Below are 19627 nucleotides of genomic sequence, written 5' to 3'. Positions count from 1 at the left end.
CAAGAGAGCCCCAGGTGGGCAGAGGAAACACTTCAAGGACACCCTCAAAGCCTCCTTGAAAAACTGCAACATCCCCACCGACACCTGGGAATCCCTGGCCCAAGACCGCACAAAGTGGAGGAGAAGCATCCGGGAAGGCGCCGAACACCTCCAGTCTCTTCGCCGGGAGCAAACGGAAGCCAAGCGCAAGCAGCGCAAGGAGCGCACGTCAACCCAAGCACCCCACTCACCCGCCCCTTCAACCACCATCTGCCCCACCTGTGACAGAGACTGTAGGTCCTGCATCAGACTGATCAGCCACCTGCGAGCTCATTTTTAATGTGGAAGCAAGTCATCCTCAGTTCCGAGGGACTGCCTAAGTAGTAAGCATTAATAGTATTACATCTAGTTCTCTCGTCTAGATCATTTATATATATTGTGAATAGCTGGGGTCCTAGGACCGATCCCTGTGGTACCCCACTAGTCACTGCCTGCCACTCAGAAAAAGAGCCGTTTATTCAAACTCTTTGCTTCCTGTCTGCCAACCAGTTCTTTATCCAAGTCAGTGCCTTGCCCCCAATCCCATGTGCCTTAACTTTACACGCTAATCTCTTATGCGGGACCTTATTGAAAGCCTTCTGAAAGTCCAAATACACCACATCTACTGGTTCTCCCTTATCTATTCTACCAGTTACATCCTCAAAAAATTCCAGTAATTAGTCAAGCGTGATTTACCTTTTGTAAATCCATGTTGACTTTGTCCGATCCTGTCACTGTTTTCCAAGTGCTCTGCTATTACATCTTTTATAATGGACTCTAGCATTTTCCCCACTACCGATGTCAGGCTTACCGGTCTATAATTCCCCGTTTTCACTCTACCACAGCCAATGAAATACTTTTGGTGTGTAGTCACTGCTGTAATGTAGGAAACATGGCGGCCAATTTGTGCACAGCAAGCTCCCACAAACAGCTATGTGATAATGACGAGTAAATCTGATTTAGGCGTGGGTTGAGTGTTAAATATTGACCAGGACACAGGGGAGAACTCCCCTGCTCTTCTTTGAATAGTGCCATGTGATCTTTTACATCCACCTGAGGCAGCCTCAGTTTATTGTCTCATTCGAAAAACAGGATCTCCAACAGTGCAGCACTCCCTCAGTACAGCAGTGACGTGCACACAGTGCATATAAACTGCATTATAACCCAGTCTGTGGAAGCTGATTGCAGCCCTGGTTTTGCAGGAATTGCAGTCACTCGGGGGCGGGGGTAAGGGCAATGGTCTGTGGTCACGTATCCCTTGTGATTGACAGTCTCGCTCCAGGGTTCCACTTCCGGGTCAGAGTGCGGCAAGATGGCGGCACCCACTACGCGGTACTGAGAGCAGCAAAGGCAGCGGCGAGGAGAAGGTGAGGCGGCGGCCGGAGGAGAGCGCGGGCCCCGGGCCAGAAACACCCTTAATGGCTGCTCCAAGGCCCCATTCCCCGGGGCCGTGAAATCCGGACCTGAGTAACCGCCCCGGGGGTGGGAGAGTAACAGCCCCTGCCGCAGACTGTGGGTGTGGGCAGGATATTCGACTGTGGGCGGCGTCGGGGCCGAGGAAGGGTGGCCAGGGTCAGAGGGCAGCGATCAGGTTCCGGAGGTGGGTGACCAGAGTCAGAGGGCAGTGATCAGGGGGCAGAGGCGAGTGACCAGGGTCAGAGGGCAGCAGTCAGGGGCTGGAGGCAGGTGACGACAGTCAGAGAGCAGTGGTCAGGGCTGAGGCGGGTGACCAGCATCAGAAGGTAGCAGTCAAGGGCCAGAGGCGGGTGACCAGGGTCAGAAGGCAGCAGTCAGGTGCCGGAGGCGGGTGACCAGGGTCAGAGGGCAGTGATCAGTGGGCGGAGGTGGGGGACCAGGGTCAGAGGGCAGCAGTCAGGGGCCGGAGGCAGGTGACCACAGTCAGAAAGCAGTGGTCAGGGCTGAGGCGGGTGACCAGCATCAGAAGGTAGCAGTCAGGGGCCAGAGGCGGGTGACCAGAGTCAGAAGGCAGCAGTCAGGTGCCGGAGGCGGGTGACCACGGTCAGAGAGCAGTGGTCAGGGCTGAGGCAGGTGACCAGGGTCAGAAGGCAGCAGTCGGGCTGAGGCGGGTGACCACGGTCAGAGAGCAGTGGTCAGGGCTGAGGCGGGTGACCAGCATCAGAAGGTAGCAGTCAGGGGCCAGAGGCGGGTGACCAGAGTCAGAAGGCAGCAGTCAGGGGCTGAGGCGGGTGACCACGGTCAGAGAGCAGTGGTCAGGGCTGAGGCAGGTGACCAGGGTCAGAAGGCAGCAGTCAGGGGCTGAGGCGGGTGACCACGGTCAGAGAGCAGTGGTCAGGGCTGAGGCGGGTGACCAGGGTCAGAAGGCAGCAGTCAGGGGGAAGCAGTCAGGGGCTGAGGCGGGTGACCAGCATCAGAGGGAAGCAGTCAGGGGCTGAGGCGGGTGACCAGGGTCAGAAGGCAGCAGTCAGGGGCCGAGGTAGGTGACCTGGGTCAGAGGGCAGTGGTGAGGGCCGAGGCGGGTGACCAGGGCTAGAAGGCAATGGTCAAGGGCCGGAGGCCTCTTCTCTTCCTGAGATTTTGTGTCCCTGTCCCTGGTGCTGAAGCATCACCTGTGGCAGGAGTTTACATAGCCAGTTTCCATTATAAATAGGGACATAAGTTATAAGGGGAATACAAAAAGGGCAGGATTAATGAAGGAAAAGAGTTGCATTTATATAGCACCTTTCTCGACCTCAGGATGCCCCAAAGCACTTTACAGCCAATGAAGTACTTTTGAAATGTAGTCACTGTTCTAATGTAGGAACCGCGGCAACCAAATTGCGCACAGCAAGATCCCACAAACAGCAATGCAATAATGACCAGATAATCTGTGTTGGTGATGTTGGGTGAGTGATAAGTATTGAGAAGGAGGGGACAGTGATCCAGCAGCTGTTTTAATTTTGTGCGCTGTGCTGTGTTCATGGTAAACTGTACAGAAAAATTCCCCTTGTTGCTGATTCTGTCTGATCTATTTTGAGGTGTATTTTTTTTTAATGGGCAGAAATGTGAAATTAGCAAGTTATCCACAGTCTACCGAGTGGCATTGCCTGGTGTGGTACTGAGTCAGGACACCTGACTGGCCTGGGCTGAGTTAACTGACCTCTGCCGGGGATGGCAGTTGGAGCTAGAGTAGATAACAGTGACCTGGGTTAAGAAGTGGGTGGGGGGCGGACATCAGCCAGGGTTTTGGCTACTCGTGTGTGTGCCCAGTGACGCCTGCTGGAAAGAGCTTGTGTGTGGGTATTGGGAGAGGATGGGATCAGGATGGGGCTCAGCTCTGATTTCCTGTGCTGCCACTTGCGTCTAGGTCGCACCTGAAGACCAGCCACTTGAGTGAAGTACTGTATCAGGAGTGTCGCTTACACCTGTGGAATATTTCAGTAACCGTATCGGGGGCAATCAGGAGAGAAAATTAGCTTAAAAATAAAAAGAAAGGAACCTCCAGATGTGTAGGAAGGACCGAACACTGGAATACACAATGTAGATTTAATTTATTCATCTCCTTTCTCCCCAGGTGTAAAATTGGAAGAGAAAAATCATGGTGCATCTCTGTAAGTACGGCACAGCAAACTCTGAGAGAAACTTTTACAAGTTTAGTGTCCCATGGTAGCCCATGGATTATGATGCTAGCTCTGAGCTCAGTAATAGTTGTTCCTCTGTTGCGTTTGCAGTGTCGGACCACTTGACACTGGTTGTCCGGAGTATCATTGCCCTTGCTGGGTATCCCGGAGGGAATTCAGGGGCCCATGGTGCTCTGCCCTTCTCGATCTCTTTCCCGTTCCCTTTCCCAGCATGTCCATGACATGTTCACTCTCTCCTGGTTCCAATCCTGCCTGTCCCAGTGCAGCCACCGTTCCTCATCAAACTACTTCTGGGCTCTGACACAAACGTCCGGTCCGGCTGACACCCCCCGGATGTACCGTGGTGCTGCCATTCTGTGTGCAGTTTTGGTCTCCTTACCTAAAAAAGGATATACTTGCCATAGAGGGAGTGCAGCGAAGGTTCACCAGACTGATTCCTGGGATGGCAGGACTGTCGTATGAGGAGAGATTGGGTCGACTAGGTCTGTATTCACTAGAGTTTAGAAGAATGAGAGAGGATGTCATTGAAACATATAAAATTCTGACAGGGCTGGACAGACTGGATGCAGGGAGGATGTTTCCCTTGGCTGAGGGGTTCTAGAATGAGGGGTCACAGTCTCAGGATACGGGGTAGGACATTTAGGACTGAGATGAGGAGAAATTTCTTCACTCAGAGGGTGGTGAACCTGTGGAATTCTCTACCACAGAAGGCTGTGGAGGCCAAGTCACTGAATATATTTAAGAAGGAGATAGATAGATTTCTAGACACAAAAGGCATCAAGGGGTATGGGGAGAGAGGGGGAATATGGTATTGAGATAGAGGATCAGCCATGATCATATTGAATGGCAGATTAGGCTCGAATGGCCGACTCCTGCTCCTATTTTTCTATGTTCTATCCGACTCTCTGCCCCACATCCAGTCCTGGTTGAGGCCAAATCTCTTACAGCCTGACACTGACAAATACCTTTCAGTTCACACCAGTAGCCCTGAGCCTCTGGCTGTCTGCTTGGGTTAAACCAGCTGGTTTACAGTCGCGGTACTTGGCTCAACCCTGAGTTGAATTTGTTGCCCCACATCTGGTCATTCACCAAGAGTGCAGTTTTTCATTTGTGGATTGTTGCTCGCTTGTGCCCCTCTGCTGCTAAAACTTCACTCCAAGAATCCATTTCCTCCCAACCGACTTCTCGAATGCTTTCCTCACCAGCCCTCTCCCAACCCTATCCCCACCACTCCCTTCAAGACTCCAGTTAAATCAAAACTCAGCAGTCTGTGTGCTCCCTCACATCGTCCCCATGCTCCCAGCACCCCATCTCTGCTCAGCACCATGATCTTCTCCAGTTGTATGAACCAAGCAGGCCCTTCACTTCTCCAACCCCACACTGCTCCACTGTCAGAGAGTTCCCTGTATCTGAAAAGACTTGCATTATATAGCAGCTTATCATATCTCTCAATCACCTCCAAGTGCTTCGCAGGCAGTGAATCACTTTGAAATGCCCTTATTGATGTTATGCAGGCAAACACGGTGGCTGTTTTGCATACAGCAAGATCCCATGAAAAAAGCAGCAAGTTGAATTGACCAGTTTATCTGTTTTTGGTGGTGTTGGTTGAAGGGGTGAATGTTGGCCCAGGACACCGGGAGAACTCCCTGCTCTTCCAATAGTGCGGTGGGATCTTTAACATCCACCTGAACCATTGAGCTGGGACCTCAGTTTAACATTTGTCCTGAAGGAGGGTATCTCCACCAACCCACTCCCCCAGTGCAACTCTCGAGCATCAGCCTGGAGTACGTGCTCGGGTCCTGCAGCGTAGCCTCTGAGCCAGAGTGCTACTAACTGAGCCAAGCTGCCAAGGAGACTGGAACATCCTCCCATAACCGCCCGACTCTCCCTCTTCCTTCAAAAGCCTCCTTGAAACTTCTGCCTTTGGGCCTCCCCATCCAGTCATCCCTTTCCTTCTCTTGGTTGCCCCCCCCCCCCCCCACCCCACTCCCACTCTTAAGGTGCCGTGCGGAGCACAGTATAATCTCAGAGTGGCTGACCCCGGTGCCGTTGTAGATCAAGTATTTGCGTTGTCTCTTTTTCAGCGTCGATTCTGCTGAAACATTATCACCGGGGACATGTGTCCATCCGCCTGGCTCTGGGTGGCTGCACCAATCGCCCCTTCTACCGGATTGTCGCCGCGCACAACAAGCGGGCCAGGGATGGCAAGTACCTGGAGCAGCTGGGCTCGTATGATCCCATGCCCAACATCGTCAGCGAGAAGTTGGTCAGTTTGAACTTCGAGAGGATCAAGTATTGGCTGGGCTGTGGGGCGCACGTGACGAAGCCAGTCGCCAAGCTGCTAGGTAAAAGGGGTCCTTAAGCTCTTTTCCTCCCTAAGTTTTTGTCCCCCCCCCCCCCCCCCCCCACCTTTTCCAGAAGGTGCTGGACTTCGGAGACGGACCACTCGCCCTGGCAGTGAGTGGCGACAGGGTATTCGAGGAGGGTATCACAGCCGAACCTGGTCCTGCCCTCACACACTTTCCAACAGTCAGGTGTAGATAGCCGTAGCCCCTTCCCTTCCCCCGCCCTGCCCTCCCAGCCAAGCCAACATGGACTGAGACTTGTTGGTGTGTTTGGCTCTGAGCTGCACCAGGTGGTGCCATCCCCTGCCATGCCACTAGGGGGAGCTGATGCCCATTTTTAATCTTGTGTTGTAAACATTGACATCTTTTTGTCCCTCTCTTTTTCCCCCCCCCTGAACCAACCCTACTGCCGCTCCCACCTGACAACACACGGGCCGCCAGGTCTGTGGCCTCTGACCGTGACACTGGCTGGGAGCTGCTTGTCGGGGTAGTGCATGAGCAAGGCCTGGGTGGACAGGCAGGTAGGGAAGGGTCCGTTCCACAGACTAAAGGTCGAACTCCTCACGTGGCCAAACCCCAGCAGCAAAGCAGGTGCCAGCCGCTTTTTGAGCTCTGTAGCCCAGTGGCTGCTGGCCTAATGAGAAGGATTGGAGATCTGTTAAAGCGGAAACTGGCAATAGAGCTTCTCTCCAGCGCTTCTTGTAAAATGTTTTTGTCTCTTTGATTGCTAGGTTTGTCTGGGTTTTTCCCTCTCCACCCAATGACCGTGACCGGGGCAGAGAGATTCCACAAGAAGCAGGCACTAATGGCCCAAGCTGCATCGGAAGAGGAGCCTGTGGAAGCTGCAGGGGATGAGCAGCCGAGGGCCTAGACCCCGGGGTTAGCAGCGTGGCCCCTGGAGATGGACATTAACAGTCAGCAATGCTTCATTGAGTGTCATCTGTAACAAGCTGAGGAGATACTCACAGCATGATTCATGCCTGTGTCTACAAGGCAGCAAACAGTGTTGTCATGGGAATTATTTACTGTCTTACCAACGGACTATAGGAAAAAGCACATTTAAACCAGTGTCCTTTTAATGTTGTGTACCTCCCAGTACTTCACCCCAGTGTTACACAGCTCCGAATGCTCTCTCCAGACACAGCCCAAGTTAGGAAGGGCAGGGTTTATAATGGTACAGCTGGGTATTTGTCTCAGTTCAGGTGAGTACTGTGAAAGTCTCTCACACCCAGCGTTACAGGTTACTGAAACCCAGTGAGAGCAGTCACTCCGTGGGACACCAAGCATATCATTCAGTTGCTACTGCTTTTAGTCCCCTGAAGTATTTCAAGTGTTTCTGCTCATCCTCCGCTCCTTCCCCCTGTCCCTGGACCTCAATCCCAGCCTCCTTCCTCAGCTGCTGGTGTCAGCAGACCATTTTGCTGTTTCAGGGCAATATATAGAATTACACCATCTTTACAGCACAGAATCAGGCTATTCGGCCCAACTGGTCCATGCCAGCATTTATGCTCCACACGAACCTCCTCCCACTCTTCTTCATCTAATCCCTATCGGCATATATTCTATTCCTTTCTCCCTCATGTTTATCTGGCTTCCCCTTAAATGCATCCCAACATAATTAGAAAACATGAAATCCCAGCCTTCTCGGCCCAGCCGCTCTCTGAGTGGGAATGTGCAGTGACCAGTTTGACCAGTAGCTGCTGCTCAGCTTGTCTCCCTTGTGTGGCAAGGTGGGGCTGTTGCTAATCCTTCCTGAGCTGAATATGGCCCCTGTTTCTGGGGAAGGGTCAGGGTGTCCCAATCTCAGTTATCTTGAACGATTGTGTCATCCAGTGAAGCTTCACGGCCCTGCGGCTGTAACTGAGGCCAGACGGTTCGACTGAAGGTCACGGCGGCCTGGTTTCAGTTACCCACTCTGTGTCTGACCCTTGCTCCCACTTCTCCCTTAGGCTCGAGCTGTGAGATGGTGCACCCACTCCAAAAAAAACACTTGTGATTTCGACCCAATGTGACACCACATAATCATCAGCTTCTTCCAGGAACCTAAGGATTTCCAGTGAGTTGCTGGGTTACATGACTGAGGTGCAATTGGGCTGCCTAATAACTTGTAACCAAACTGCAGAATAAGCCCACTCTCCACCCTCTCCTGCAAAGGAGAAGCGCCGGCTTGTGAAGGAAATGGAACCCTTGCCTCTGAGTCAGAAAACCGTGGGTTCAAGCCAGAGACTTGAGCACATAATGCAGGCTGACACTGCCGTGCTATTTGACTGGGGGGGGCATCATAGCGCACCCAATCCTATCCTCACTTGCCGTTCACACACACATTTTTCAGCAGGGGGCTACGGAGACACCGATGGGAGTGGGAACCTGGGCTGTATAATTTTCTCCCTAGCCCAGAAGCGCTCAACTCTCTTTTTCCCCCCTCACTTTTTTTAATCAGTTGGTAGACTTGATATAAATGATTCAATTCTGACCTTTTGAGCCATTTGAACAGTTCTCCTGCAGTACTGGATTGCTGCCATTAGGTGGCAGTTAAGAGGCAGACGTCCAGCAGCTGGGGTACAGGAATCCCCGCTCGAGTCGGGGTTCTGTTCTGAGGGTGAAGTCCTATACACATCCTCTGAAAGAGTTGGTTTTGGACATGGGTTCTACTTTGCCCTTTTGCTCAACAATATTGAGCGATCATTTTTAAAGGTTTCTGATGTTCAGTGGATAATAAATCCTGAACTTTTTTTTTTTTAAATGCGGTCCTTGGTTTGCTCCTTTATCCTTTTCAGAAATGATGCATGAAAAATGATAGATGTTGAGGGCAGCTGTGTGGAGTGGGAGGGAGGGAGGGAGGGGCTCCTGGCTCAGAAGGATTGGCAGTGTGTGCGGGGTAGAGGAGAGGGGCTGTGGCGAATTGCACTATCTCATGTGAATGTCTGTCCAGTTTTGTTTGCCGAACATTGTTTACTGAAGCCAGTGCCACTTTAACAACCCTTCCCTTATTGCCAATTCCTGACTCACCCGCTTTAGCTGTGCCACGAACCACAACACCTGGTGAAGTCTCTCTGTCCTCCCGTCCCTCCCCACTACCACCCACCCCCCACACACAGGAAGGAAAGGGAGAGCTTTTAACATAAGTAGGAGCAGGAGTAGGCCATACGGCCCCTCGGGCCTGCTCCGCCATTCAATAGGATCATGGCTGATCCGAACTAGACTCGCGTCCACTTCCCTGCCCTCTCCCCGTAACCCCTTATTCCCTTATCAGCTAGGAAACTGTCTATCTCCGTTTTAAATTTATTTAATGTCGCAGCTTCCACAGCTCTCTGAGGTAGCAAATTCCATAGATTTACTACCCTCTGAGTGAAGAAGTTTCTCCTCATCTCAGTTTTGAAAGGGCAGCCCCTTTATTCTAAGATTATGCCCCCTAGTTCTAGTCTCACCGATCAGTGGAAACATCCTCACCGCATCCACCCGATCAAGCCCCCTCACAATCTTATATGTTTCGATAAGATCGCCTCTCATTCTTCTGAATTCCAATGAGTAGAGGCCCAACCTACTCAACCTCTCCTCATAAGTCAGTCTTTGCTGTATAGATAGAGATTGTAAAGCAGATTTGGTACCAGGTACAGAGCCCCTGAGGATTGTCCTGTGAACAGCACACACGTTGTATGAATCTCTCAGAAGCAAAATACTGCGGATGCTGGAAATCTGAAATAAAACCAGAAAATGCTGGAAATACTCAGCAGGTCAGGCAGCATCTGTGGAGCGAGAAACAGAGTTAACGTTTCAGGTCGACCTTACATCTCTACCATCTTCCAGTTCTGATGTAACAGGTTTTAAGCAAGTGTAGGGGCACGGAAATGGCCGCGATGGGCTGAATGGCTCCTTATGTGCTGTATCATTCTACGATTATAGTGACCGGCAAATAAATAAAAGGGAAAGTTTGTGCTAGGGTGGAGGGCAGGTGTGATTAAATGATGTATGAATGAAGCATCAAATCGAGACAAAGAAACAAAAGATGGGTCTAGATGAGGTAAATGGTTATAGCAGAGGGGGAGGGAAGCAGGGAAAATCGAAGAGGAGTAGGCTCCCGTGGCCTGGGAATGTGGCGGAGAAAAGTGGGGAGACCAGGGGTGCGGACCATTGTATGAATCTCTAAAATCAGATTCAAATATCTCCACAGATGCTGCCTGACCTGCTGAGTATTTCCAGCATTTTCTGTTTTTATTTTAAATATTGAGTTATTCTACTGGTGTCTCCTCTTGGTTGGAAACCTGTGCGCACTTGTGGATTGCATTCGGAAGTTTCTGCTTTAGCTTATAGTCAAACGATTCATTCTCTGTGGATGTAGTTTGGAAGCGGAGAATCTTGTTCTGTATCCAGACTCTTTTCCTCCGCCTCCTGTTTTTCTCCCCTCCTCTCTTGAAGATGTTGCCGCCTCTTGGTGTAAGTTTCACATGCACTGACAACCCTCCTGGCCCTCGTACTAGTGGCCGTTCTTCATGTGTGAACCCAGGCAGTGAGCAGTTGCAGGCTGTGCAATCATGGGGTGCATCATAGCTGAGCCTGATCCTGCCTTCACCCAATGTACCCTTCCCAGCAAGGGCGATCAGGAGCAGGAGCCCTGGCTGATATCTCCCCTTCCTAACCCAGGGCAGTGAGGCCAATTGTAGCACCCCTATTTGTGCCAGGCCAAAATCCGCTAACATTTTATTTATTCATTCCCGGGATGTGAGCATTGCTGGCTAGGCCGGCATTTATTGCCCATCCCTAATTGCCGTCGAGAAGGTGGTGGTGAGCTGCTGCCTTAAACAGCTGTAGTCCATGTGGTGAAGGTGCTCCCACAGTGCTGTTAGGTGGCGAGTTCCAGGATTTTGACCCAGCGATGAAGAATGGCTGATACATGTCCAAGTCAGGATGGTGTGTGGTGCCCTGGTTCCCAGTACAGGCCTGAGATGCCTCAGTATCATGGCAGGAGGGGCCTTTATTCACTCGGTTTTAATATGTTAATCTCCCTGCAGTTTATAGGTTAGAATATACCCAGGGTGTACCAGTGAAGGTTAGAAAGGAGCGTTCCTTCATAAGTGCGGTTCCACAGAGCTTCCTCAAAGGTTCAGTGAGTAAACGTATTGCCAGGTGTGGTACTAGGTTGGAGAATCCTAGGTTGGAGAATCCCAGCTTTGGCCCCTTGCCTGTGCAGAGTAAATTGATTGGGCAGCAGCAGGGGCTGCAGTTAGCCTCCGGGTCCCTGTTTGGAGAGGGAGGAAAGCAACCTGGGCACCCTCTCCGGCTCACTGTGCAGTGCCTCCTGCTTGACACTACCCGTGCACAATGAGCGAGACTTGGCTGCGATGACTCCTACAGTAAGATAGCCTACTGACCTGAAGAATGATCACCTGGCCAACAGAGGGGGGAGGGCCATTAGGGGACAATTAGCCGGTACAAAAAGTGTTGCTCTGTAATCTCACTGGAACAGAATGGACGAAACCAGATTCAAACAGGAAAAAAATCAGAGGAAAGTGGCGTTTGAGGTGTGTTGCAGCGGTGACTTATTACCTATTGTACCAGGCACTGCCCAGAAGAAAGGAAGAAAAATGATGTTTGGAGATTACTACCAGTGAGTTGTACAAGTGAGGGCATTGTGCGGCGGAAGAATTGCATTAGCATTGCTTTGAAGTGAGGAATTAATCACCTGCTCGATTAAAGGAAATCTGATCCATTAAAAATTTGCTTTAGCAAATGAAGCCTAATTTATGGAGCTGTCAGTTCCAGCAAATTCCAAGCAACCTGTAGCAAATGCCTCGGCACAGAGCTGGATGTGTGCAGATACCAATGTCTGGTTCTCCGTGTTTATCTGGTCCCATCGCTGCTGACGGCAGAGTGGGCCGTGATGCAGATTGGCGCTGAGATTAGGAGGCATCGGGCGGGGGCGCAGTGCCACAGGGGAGGGGCGTCCTGCTATCAGCTGTTGGGCGGGTTGGTATCGCTGACGAGGTCCATCACTCATCTGTCAGGGAGCAGAAAACGATTGTCAGCAGGGCCGGGGCCAAAGGATGTCCATTGGCTGAGGGAGTGGGTAGTTTGTGTCGGAGTTACCATCACAACTCAATAAATCCTGCAGCACAGAGAGTTACACGTTATAAAAGGAGAGGCGGAGCCGCTGACAGCCAGAACCAGTGCATATTAGAGGCTGTAATCTGTTTCTAATCCATGAGTCCTTTCTTCTTAGGCAGTCCCTCGGAACCGAGGATGACTTACTTCCACATTAAAAATGAGCTCGCAGGTGACTGATGAGTCCAATGCGAGACCTACAGTCTCTGTCACAGGTGGGACAGACGGTGGTTGAAGGGGCGGGTGGGTGGGGTGCTTGGGTTGACGTGCGCTCCTTGCGCTGCCTGTGCTTGGCTTCCGCTTGCACCCGGCAAAGAGACTCGAGGTGTTCGGCGCCTTCCCGGATGCTTCTCCTCCATGAGTCCCAGGTGAAAGGCCAAAGCCTCTCAACAGAGGGCACCAAGGTGGGGAAAGAGTAGGAGAGTAGATGCGGCAAATAATAGTTATGAGCCAACAAGCATGAGTTTTAAAAGCCTGTAGATTGGAGGAGGAAGAGAAGACCGAGAGAGATGAGAAGTTCCACAATAAAGACTTGCGTTTATATAGCGCCTTTCACCCCTTCAGACACCCCAAAGCACTTTACAGCCAATGAAGTACTTTCTGAAGTGTAGCCACTCTTGTAATGGAGGAAACCCACAGCAAATGAGTTAGAGCAGGAGATGAATTGATGAGTCCCAATATCAGCACTATTAATACGAATGTTTGTGGATTTAACCCTTGGTCGAGCTGGCGAGCTCCAAGAGACAAGACTTCTGGCAACTAGTATAATGTGAAGTAGTAAAGACAGGTCCCAGAAAGGAAAGGCTTGGTGAATTGAATTCTCACCTGCCTGTGAGACAAGTCCTGGGTTAAATTTCTTGGCATAGTGAGATGATGTGTTGGGGCATTGACAGGCGGTTAATGAAATCTGCAAACAGTAATGAGGAAGGCATTGAAGATGCGCCTGTTACCATAGAAACAGTGTTTGGGAGAGGAGCCTTGTAAACATCCTTGGTCCAACCTGCTGCCCAGGCCCCTCTGTCTGAAGATGTTCCCTTGAAAATAACAGCTTTGGTTAGAGAGGGAGAAAATGCAAAGGCTAAAGGTTACTAATGCTACAATAGCAAGAGAAATCAATAGCAGTATAACATTAGCAGACTTCAGGACGTTCTGAGGAACCCTTTCCTTACAGGTGCTCTGTCTGGGACGGAGAGCGGTAATTTGCCTCTGACCTGTGAATGGGGAAGTTCAGGGAGCTGCTGTTGGCTGTCAGATTTGAAGGGTGATGTTGGTTTTTGCGTTGTTGACATTGGATAAGACGGCGGGATAACTGTGTAAATAAATATTTCTTAAGCAAACCCACTGCTAATACTTCATACACAGTCAGAAGGAAAATGTCAGAACTGAAATTAGCCTCACAATCAGAATCAAATAAAAGCCATCATTTTAGTGGGGAAAGTTCCATTTTACTTATCAAGACAGTTCTTGATTTTTTTTAAAAAGCCATCGATAATAAAGATTGATTTGTTGTATTTGCTGTTGGGGTTATCTGGAGTTGGAATGATCCTGCACTAGGGGAGACTTGTGTGTTTGTTGTGGAGACCCAGTCAGCTCTGAGAAGCGTATTTACAACACTAAACAAATCACTGCTGTAGTACACAGAACAGCGTCATTGAGATTAGTATTACAGAGTACTGCTGACGTTCTAGATAAGGAGAGTCATTTATAACCCTGCAGGCAGACCCAGGCTCCCTTTCCACATCTTGCTTGCCCGCTCTCAGCACTGAATGGAACTACTTCAGCAATGCAAACCCTGATGTAGCAATTCTGCTCATCTGCAATAATTCTGTTTCAGCCTCAGCGGGCACCAGGAGCTGAACCTCCCCCCACCCCACCCCAAATCCCTCGGGGGAAGGGGTGCAGTTATACTACAGGCGCAGTTCAGACTGGTACCTGCTTACTGTGATGTGGGGCAGGTGGACCCAGTTATACTGCCGGCTCCATATTGCTCTCATGCCAGATACAATGGAGGCCTCACAAAATGATCACGGATAAACAAGGTCATTTGGCTAATCTTAGCGGATTCATCCATAAATAATCTTCAACCCTCACCCCCCACTGCATCCAACTATTTCAGAAATTATTCCACCTTTTTCCTCCACTCCCCTACCCAGTCCAATCCAATTGATCACTCTTTGTGTGAAGAAATACTTCTTTATATTGATATACTTCTTTATATCAGTCCTTAATTTGGGTAATTTGTCTTTTACCCATTTGAACCTGTGAGCTCTTCCACTATCAGTAAATTTCTGATTCTACCTGACCTGTTACTGTTTAACACCTTATATCGCTCTATATAGTCTTTCAGATGAGGCGTTAAACCGAGGCCCCACCTCCCTCTCAGGTGGACATAAAAGATTCCATGGCATTATTTGAAGAAGAGCAGGAGAGCTCTCTCCGGTGTCCTGGCCAATATTTATCCCTCAATCAACATCACTAAAACAGATGATCTGGTCATTATCACATTGCTGTTTGTGGGAGCTTGCTGTGCGCAAAATGGCTGCTGCGTTTCCTACATTACAACAGTGACTGCACTTCTAAACTACCTCATTGGCAGTAAAGTGCTTTGGGACATCCTGAGGTTGTGAAAGGCGCTATAGAAATGCAAGTTCATTCTTTCTAAGACATACATATACATGCTCAGACCCGTGCAGAGCTCCCCCCTCACTGGTATTCGATTTAGTTATGATGATAGTGCGCTCTTTGAGAACAAAAAGGTAAAAAGAGAAGTTGAAAAGTTCACATTTCCAGATGGGATTTTTTTTAAATTCATTTTGTCCTAGTTGGAGTCGATACTACTTTGCACAATCAGAAAGTGTGGAGTATAACTGGCCTGTGTAGCTGATCAGGAAACACTTGTTTAAAATGCAGGGCAGCACGGTGGCATAGTGGTTAGCACTGTTGCCTCACAGCGCCAGGGACCCGGGTTCGAATCCGGCCTCGGGTGACTGTCTGCGTGGAGTTTGCACATTCTCCCCGTGTTTGCGTGGGTTTCCTCCAGGTACTCCGGTTTCCTCCCACAGTCCAAAGATGTGAGGGTTAGGTTGATTGGCTATGATAAATTGACCCTTAGTGTTAGGGGGATTAAAAATGTGGGGTTACGTGGATAGGGTGGGATATGTGTTGGTGTAGGGGTTACGGGGATCGGGTGGGATATGTGTCGGTGCAGGCTCGATGGGCCGAAATGGCCTCTATCTGCACTGTGGGGTTTCTGTGATTCTGTGAGAATAGACATATTTGCATTTAACACAGACTCCAGTTAAATTCTCACAGAATAGAATATACTGAAGACCATGGATTGAGCCTGGACTCTTCCTGGCCTCTATGGCTCCGTACCACACTAGGTGGCACATTTATAAACACTGCACCAGCTAACATTGTTATTCTGACCAGTAGGTTGTATGAAAAGAACATGGACATCACCACCAACCTCTTCCTTTCTTCCACCCCTTTTTTTAACAGCACAGAATGAGGCCATTCGGTCCATCAAGCCTGTTTGAAGGAGATATTCCCTTAGTCCCATTCCCCTGCCCTTTCCCCATAGCCTTTAAAAAAAAATTATTTCAAATATTTATCCACTCCCCTTTTAAAAGCTGCTTTCCCGCACTGTTTCTGGTTGGACATCCCTCTGGATAAAAAACGTTCCCAACACACCAGTTGAGTATATTCAAGGCTGAGATCGATAGATTTTTGGACTCTAGGGGAATCAAGGGATATGGAGATCGGGCGGGAAAGTAGAGTTGAGGTTGAAGATCAGCCATGATCTTGTTGAATTGTGGAGCAGGCTCGAGGGGCCAAATGGTCTACACCTGCTCCTAATTCTTATGTTCTTAGATCAAAGCTGTGTCACTGGCACCACTTCTTCTCACCTACTTTAAAGGGACAAGGGTTTAGGGAGTCCTTTTGTATTTAGCTTCAAATTTCTTATAACTTGTCTCCAAAGGTTGGCCTTGGTTCCACAGATTGGGACGGGGAAGTGTTGACCACGGAATATCCACCATCTGGTTTGGCAGTGTGTCCAATTTGGCTTTGTTCCTGGGGCAGCTGAGAACTCTCTAGGCCAGGGGTTGTGTCGGTGTGTGGAAGGATCTTGAGAGAGTCTCTGAATAACACTGAAATACAGAGGAAGTGACGCACATTGTAGAGCTTACCAACTAAATTTGGAGCAGTGGCTAACACAGATCTGTAAGGGACATGTGCAAACAAGCCCCAAGAACCTTTCTACGTCCTAATCAGAACTCAGAAAGTTAATCAAATATAAAATCAGGTTCATTCGTCAATCAAATGTCTGCATGCTGTACTTAGGTTGGTTCGCGGCAGCACAATGAAAGCTTGAAACAAACATTTTAAGAAACCGGAAAAAAACACTGCTAAATATTGTTTTATCCCGCACATTAAATTCAAAACACTTTCTGTTATGATATTTAACTGAATGACCTGTCGGTTTGCTAATTACCAGAGTGATCCTGGATTATAAATGAAACAAAACACTGTTATATCCCATCTACACACTCCCTATATCCCATCTACACACTCCCTATATCCCATCTACATACTCCCTATATCCCATCTACATACTCCCTATATCCCATCTACATACTCCCTATATCCCATCTACACTCCCTATATCCCATCTACACTCCCTATATCCCATCTACATACTCCCTATATCCCATCTACACACTCCCTATATCCCATCTACACACTCCCTATATCCCATCTACACACTCCGTATATCCCATCTACACACTCCCTATATCCCATCTACATACTCCCTATATCCCATCTACACACTCGCTATATCCCATCTACATACTCCCTATATCCCATCTACACACTCCCTATATCCCATCTACATACTCCCTATATCCCATCTACACACTCTCTATATCCCATCTACACACTCTCTATATCCCATCTACATACTCCCTATATCCCATCTACACACTCCCTATATCCCATCTACACACTCCCGATATCCCATCTACACACTCCCTATATCCCATCTACACACTCCCTATATCCCATCTACACACTCCCTATATCCCATCTACACACTCCCTATATCCCATCTACACACTCCCTATATTCCATCGACACACTCCCTATATCCCATCTACACACTCCCTATATCCCATCTACATACTCCCTATATCCCATCTACATACTCCCTATATCCCATCTACATACTCCCTATATCCCATCTACATACTTCCTATATCCCATCTACACACTCCCTATATCCCATCTACATACTCCCTATATCCCATCTACACACTCCCTATATCCCATCTACACACTCCCTATATCCCATCTACACACTCCGTATATCCCATCTACACACTCCCTATATCCCATCTACATACTCCCTATATCCCATCTACACACTCGCTATATCCCATCTACATACTCCCTATATCCCATCTACACACTCCCTATATCCCATCTACATACTCCCTATATCCCATCTACACACTCTCTATATCCCATCTACACACTCTCTATATCCCATCTACATACTCCCTATATCCCATCTACACACTCCCTATATCCCATCTACACACTCCCGATATCCCATCTACACACTCCCTATATCCCATCTACACACTCCCTATATCCCATCTACACACTCCCTATATCCCATCTACACACTCCCTATATCCCATCTACACACTCCCTATATTCCATCGACACACTCCCTATATCCCATCTACACACTCCCTATATCCCATCTACATACTCCCTATATCCCATCTACATACTCCCTATATCCCATCTACATACTCCCTATATCCCATCTACATACTTCCTATATCCCATCTACACACTCTCTATATCCCATCTACATACTCCCTATATCCCATCTACATACTCCCTATATCCCATCTACATACTCCCTATATCCCATCTACACTCCCTATATCCCATCTACACACTCAATTCAATTCAATTCAAATCGCTTTATTGGCATGATAAGGTACATCTTATGTTGCCAAAGCATCAAAATACATTTATGGTTGAACACATAAACGCGGTTCTATTCATACAGTTTATAAATATACATTCGCCTTGTTTGTATATATTCTTGTCTTAGTTTACTGGTTGTCCCTCTGTTCATAGCAAGCTGTAACATAGTATGCCGCCAGTGTTACACAGCTTCTCTCCTCCCCCAGTAGGAAAGGGAGTTTTTGGTTGTCATTCAGATTTCTGAATTCAGGGCATATTTGGGAGAATTTTTGGTAGAAATTCTCCCTGATGTCCTGATATTTTCCACAGGCTGTGAGGAAGTGCATCTCTGTCTCAACTACTCCCAGACTGCAGTGAGAGCATATCCTGTCTTCTCTTGGCAGCCTGGTTTGCCTGTGTCTGCCTTTTTCGATCGCTAGGCTATGTTCGCTAAGTCTGTACCTTGTCAAGGTTCTTCTCAGTTTGTTATCCTTTACCATGGTCAGGTAATCAGCTATGTTGTATTGTCTGTTTAGGGCCAAGTAGCAATTGAGTTTGCTTTGGGTTTTTGTTGTTTCTGCCCAATATGTCAGATATTTTTCCTTTTGCTTAGCGACGATTGTGTTGGGTCGAATTCTTTGTGTTACCCTGTCACTGTCCTGGGACTGGTTATTGTTAGTGTTGTTAGTAGTTACTTCACTGAGTCCCAGGACTAGTTGACTGAGGGTATTTTTCTTTATGGTCAGCTCTTGGCATTTCAGGGCGTCGTAGTGATAGCATTGGGGGTTGCTCATTTGTAAGTGATTCCAAAATTTGGTGGCTCTTTTTTGGATAGTGATTATTAATGGATATTGGCCTAGTTCCGCCCTGCATGCATTGTTTACTGTTATCCTGAGAGTCCGGAGGATACTTTTACAGAATTCTGCATGTAGGATCTCAATTGGGTGTTTGTCCCATTCTACATACTCCCTATATCCCATCTACATACTCCCTATATCCCATCTACATACTCCCTATATCCCATCTACACACTCCCTATATCCCATCTACACACTCCCTATATCCCATCTACATACTCCCTATATCCCATCTACACACTCCCCATATCCCATCTACACACTCCCAATATCCCATCTACACACTCCCTATATCCCATCTACACACTCCCTATATCCCATCTACATACTCCCTATATCCCATCGACATACTCTCTATATCCCATCTACATACTCCCTATATCCCATCTACACACTCCCTATATCCCATCTGCACACTCTCTATATCCCATCTACATACTCCCTATATCCCATCTACACACTCTCTCTATATCCCATCTACACACTCTCTATATCCCATCTACACACTCTCTATATCCCATCTACATACTCCCTATATCCCATCTACACACTCCCTATATCCCATCTACACACTCCCTATATCCCATCTACACACTCCCTATATCCCATCCACACACTCCCTATATCCCATCTACATACTCCCTATATCCCATCTACACACTCCCTATATCCCATTTACATACTCCCGAAATCCCATCCACACACTCCCAATATCCCATCTACA

At 48.6% G+C, this 19627-nt stretch overlaps 1 protein-coding gene across 1 annotated transcript; it reads left to right on the top strand.

The window, feature by feature from the left end:
- Positions 1 to 1213: 1213 nt before the first annotated feature.
- mrps16 (mitochondrial ribosomal protein S16) lies at positions 1214 to 11726 on the top strand. Its single transcript, XM_085967196.1, has 4 exons — positions 1214 to 1385; positions 3551 to 3587; positions 5702 to 5962; positions 6694 to 11726. Exons 2-4 carry the CDS (start codon positions 3575 to 3577, stop codon positions 6831 to 6833), a joined length of 414 nt encoding a protein of 137 aa, XP_085823322.1. The 5' UTR covers positions 1214 to 1385; positions 3551 to 3574; the 3' UTR covers positions 6834 to 11726.
- Positions 11727 to 19627: the final 7901 nt, after the last annotated feature.

This window comes from Somniosus microcephalus, chromosome 25, assembly GCF_052327205.1.
Source record: "Somniosus microcephalus isolate GS21.2 chromosome 25, FLI_Smic_1.0, whole genome shotgun sequence".
Taxonomy (NCBI): domain Eukaryota; kingdom Metazoa; phylum Chordata; class Chondrichthyes; order Squaliformes; family Somniosidae; genus Somniosus; species Somniosus microcephalus.
This window is presented reverse-complemented; position numbering and strand designations above follow the sequence as displayed.

Bases quoted from the DNA above. Each gene is read 5' to 3' on its own strand.
- mrps16 (XM_085967196.1), top strand. The intron at 5,963-6,693 runs GTAAAAGGGGTC...TTTGATTGCTAG, and splicing joins GCCAGTCGCCAAGCTGCTAG to GTTTGTCTGGGTTTTTCCCT.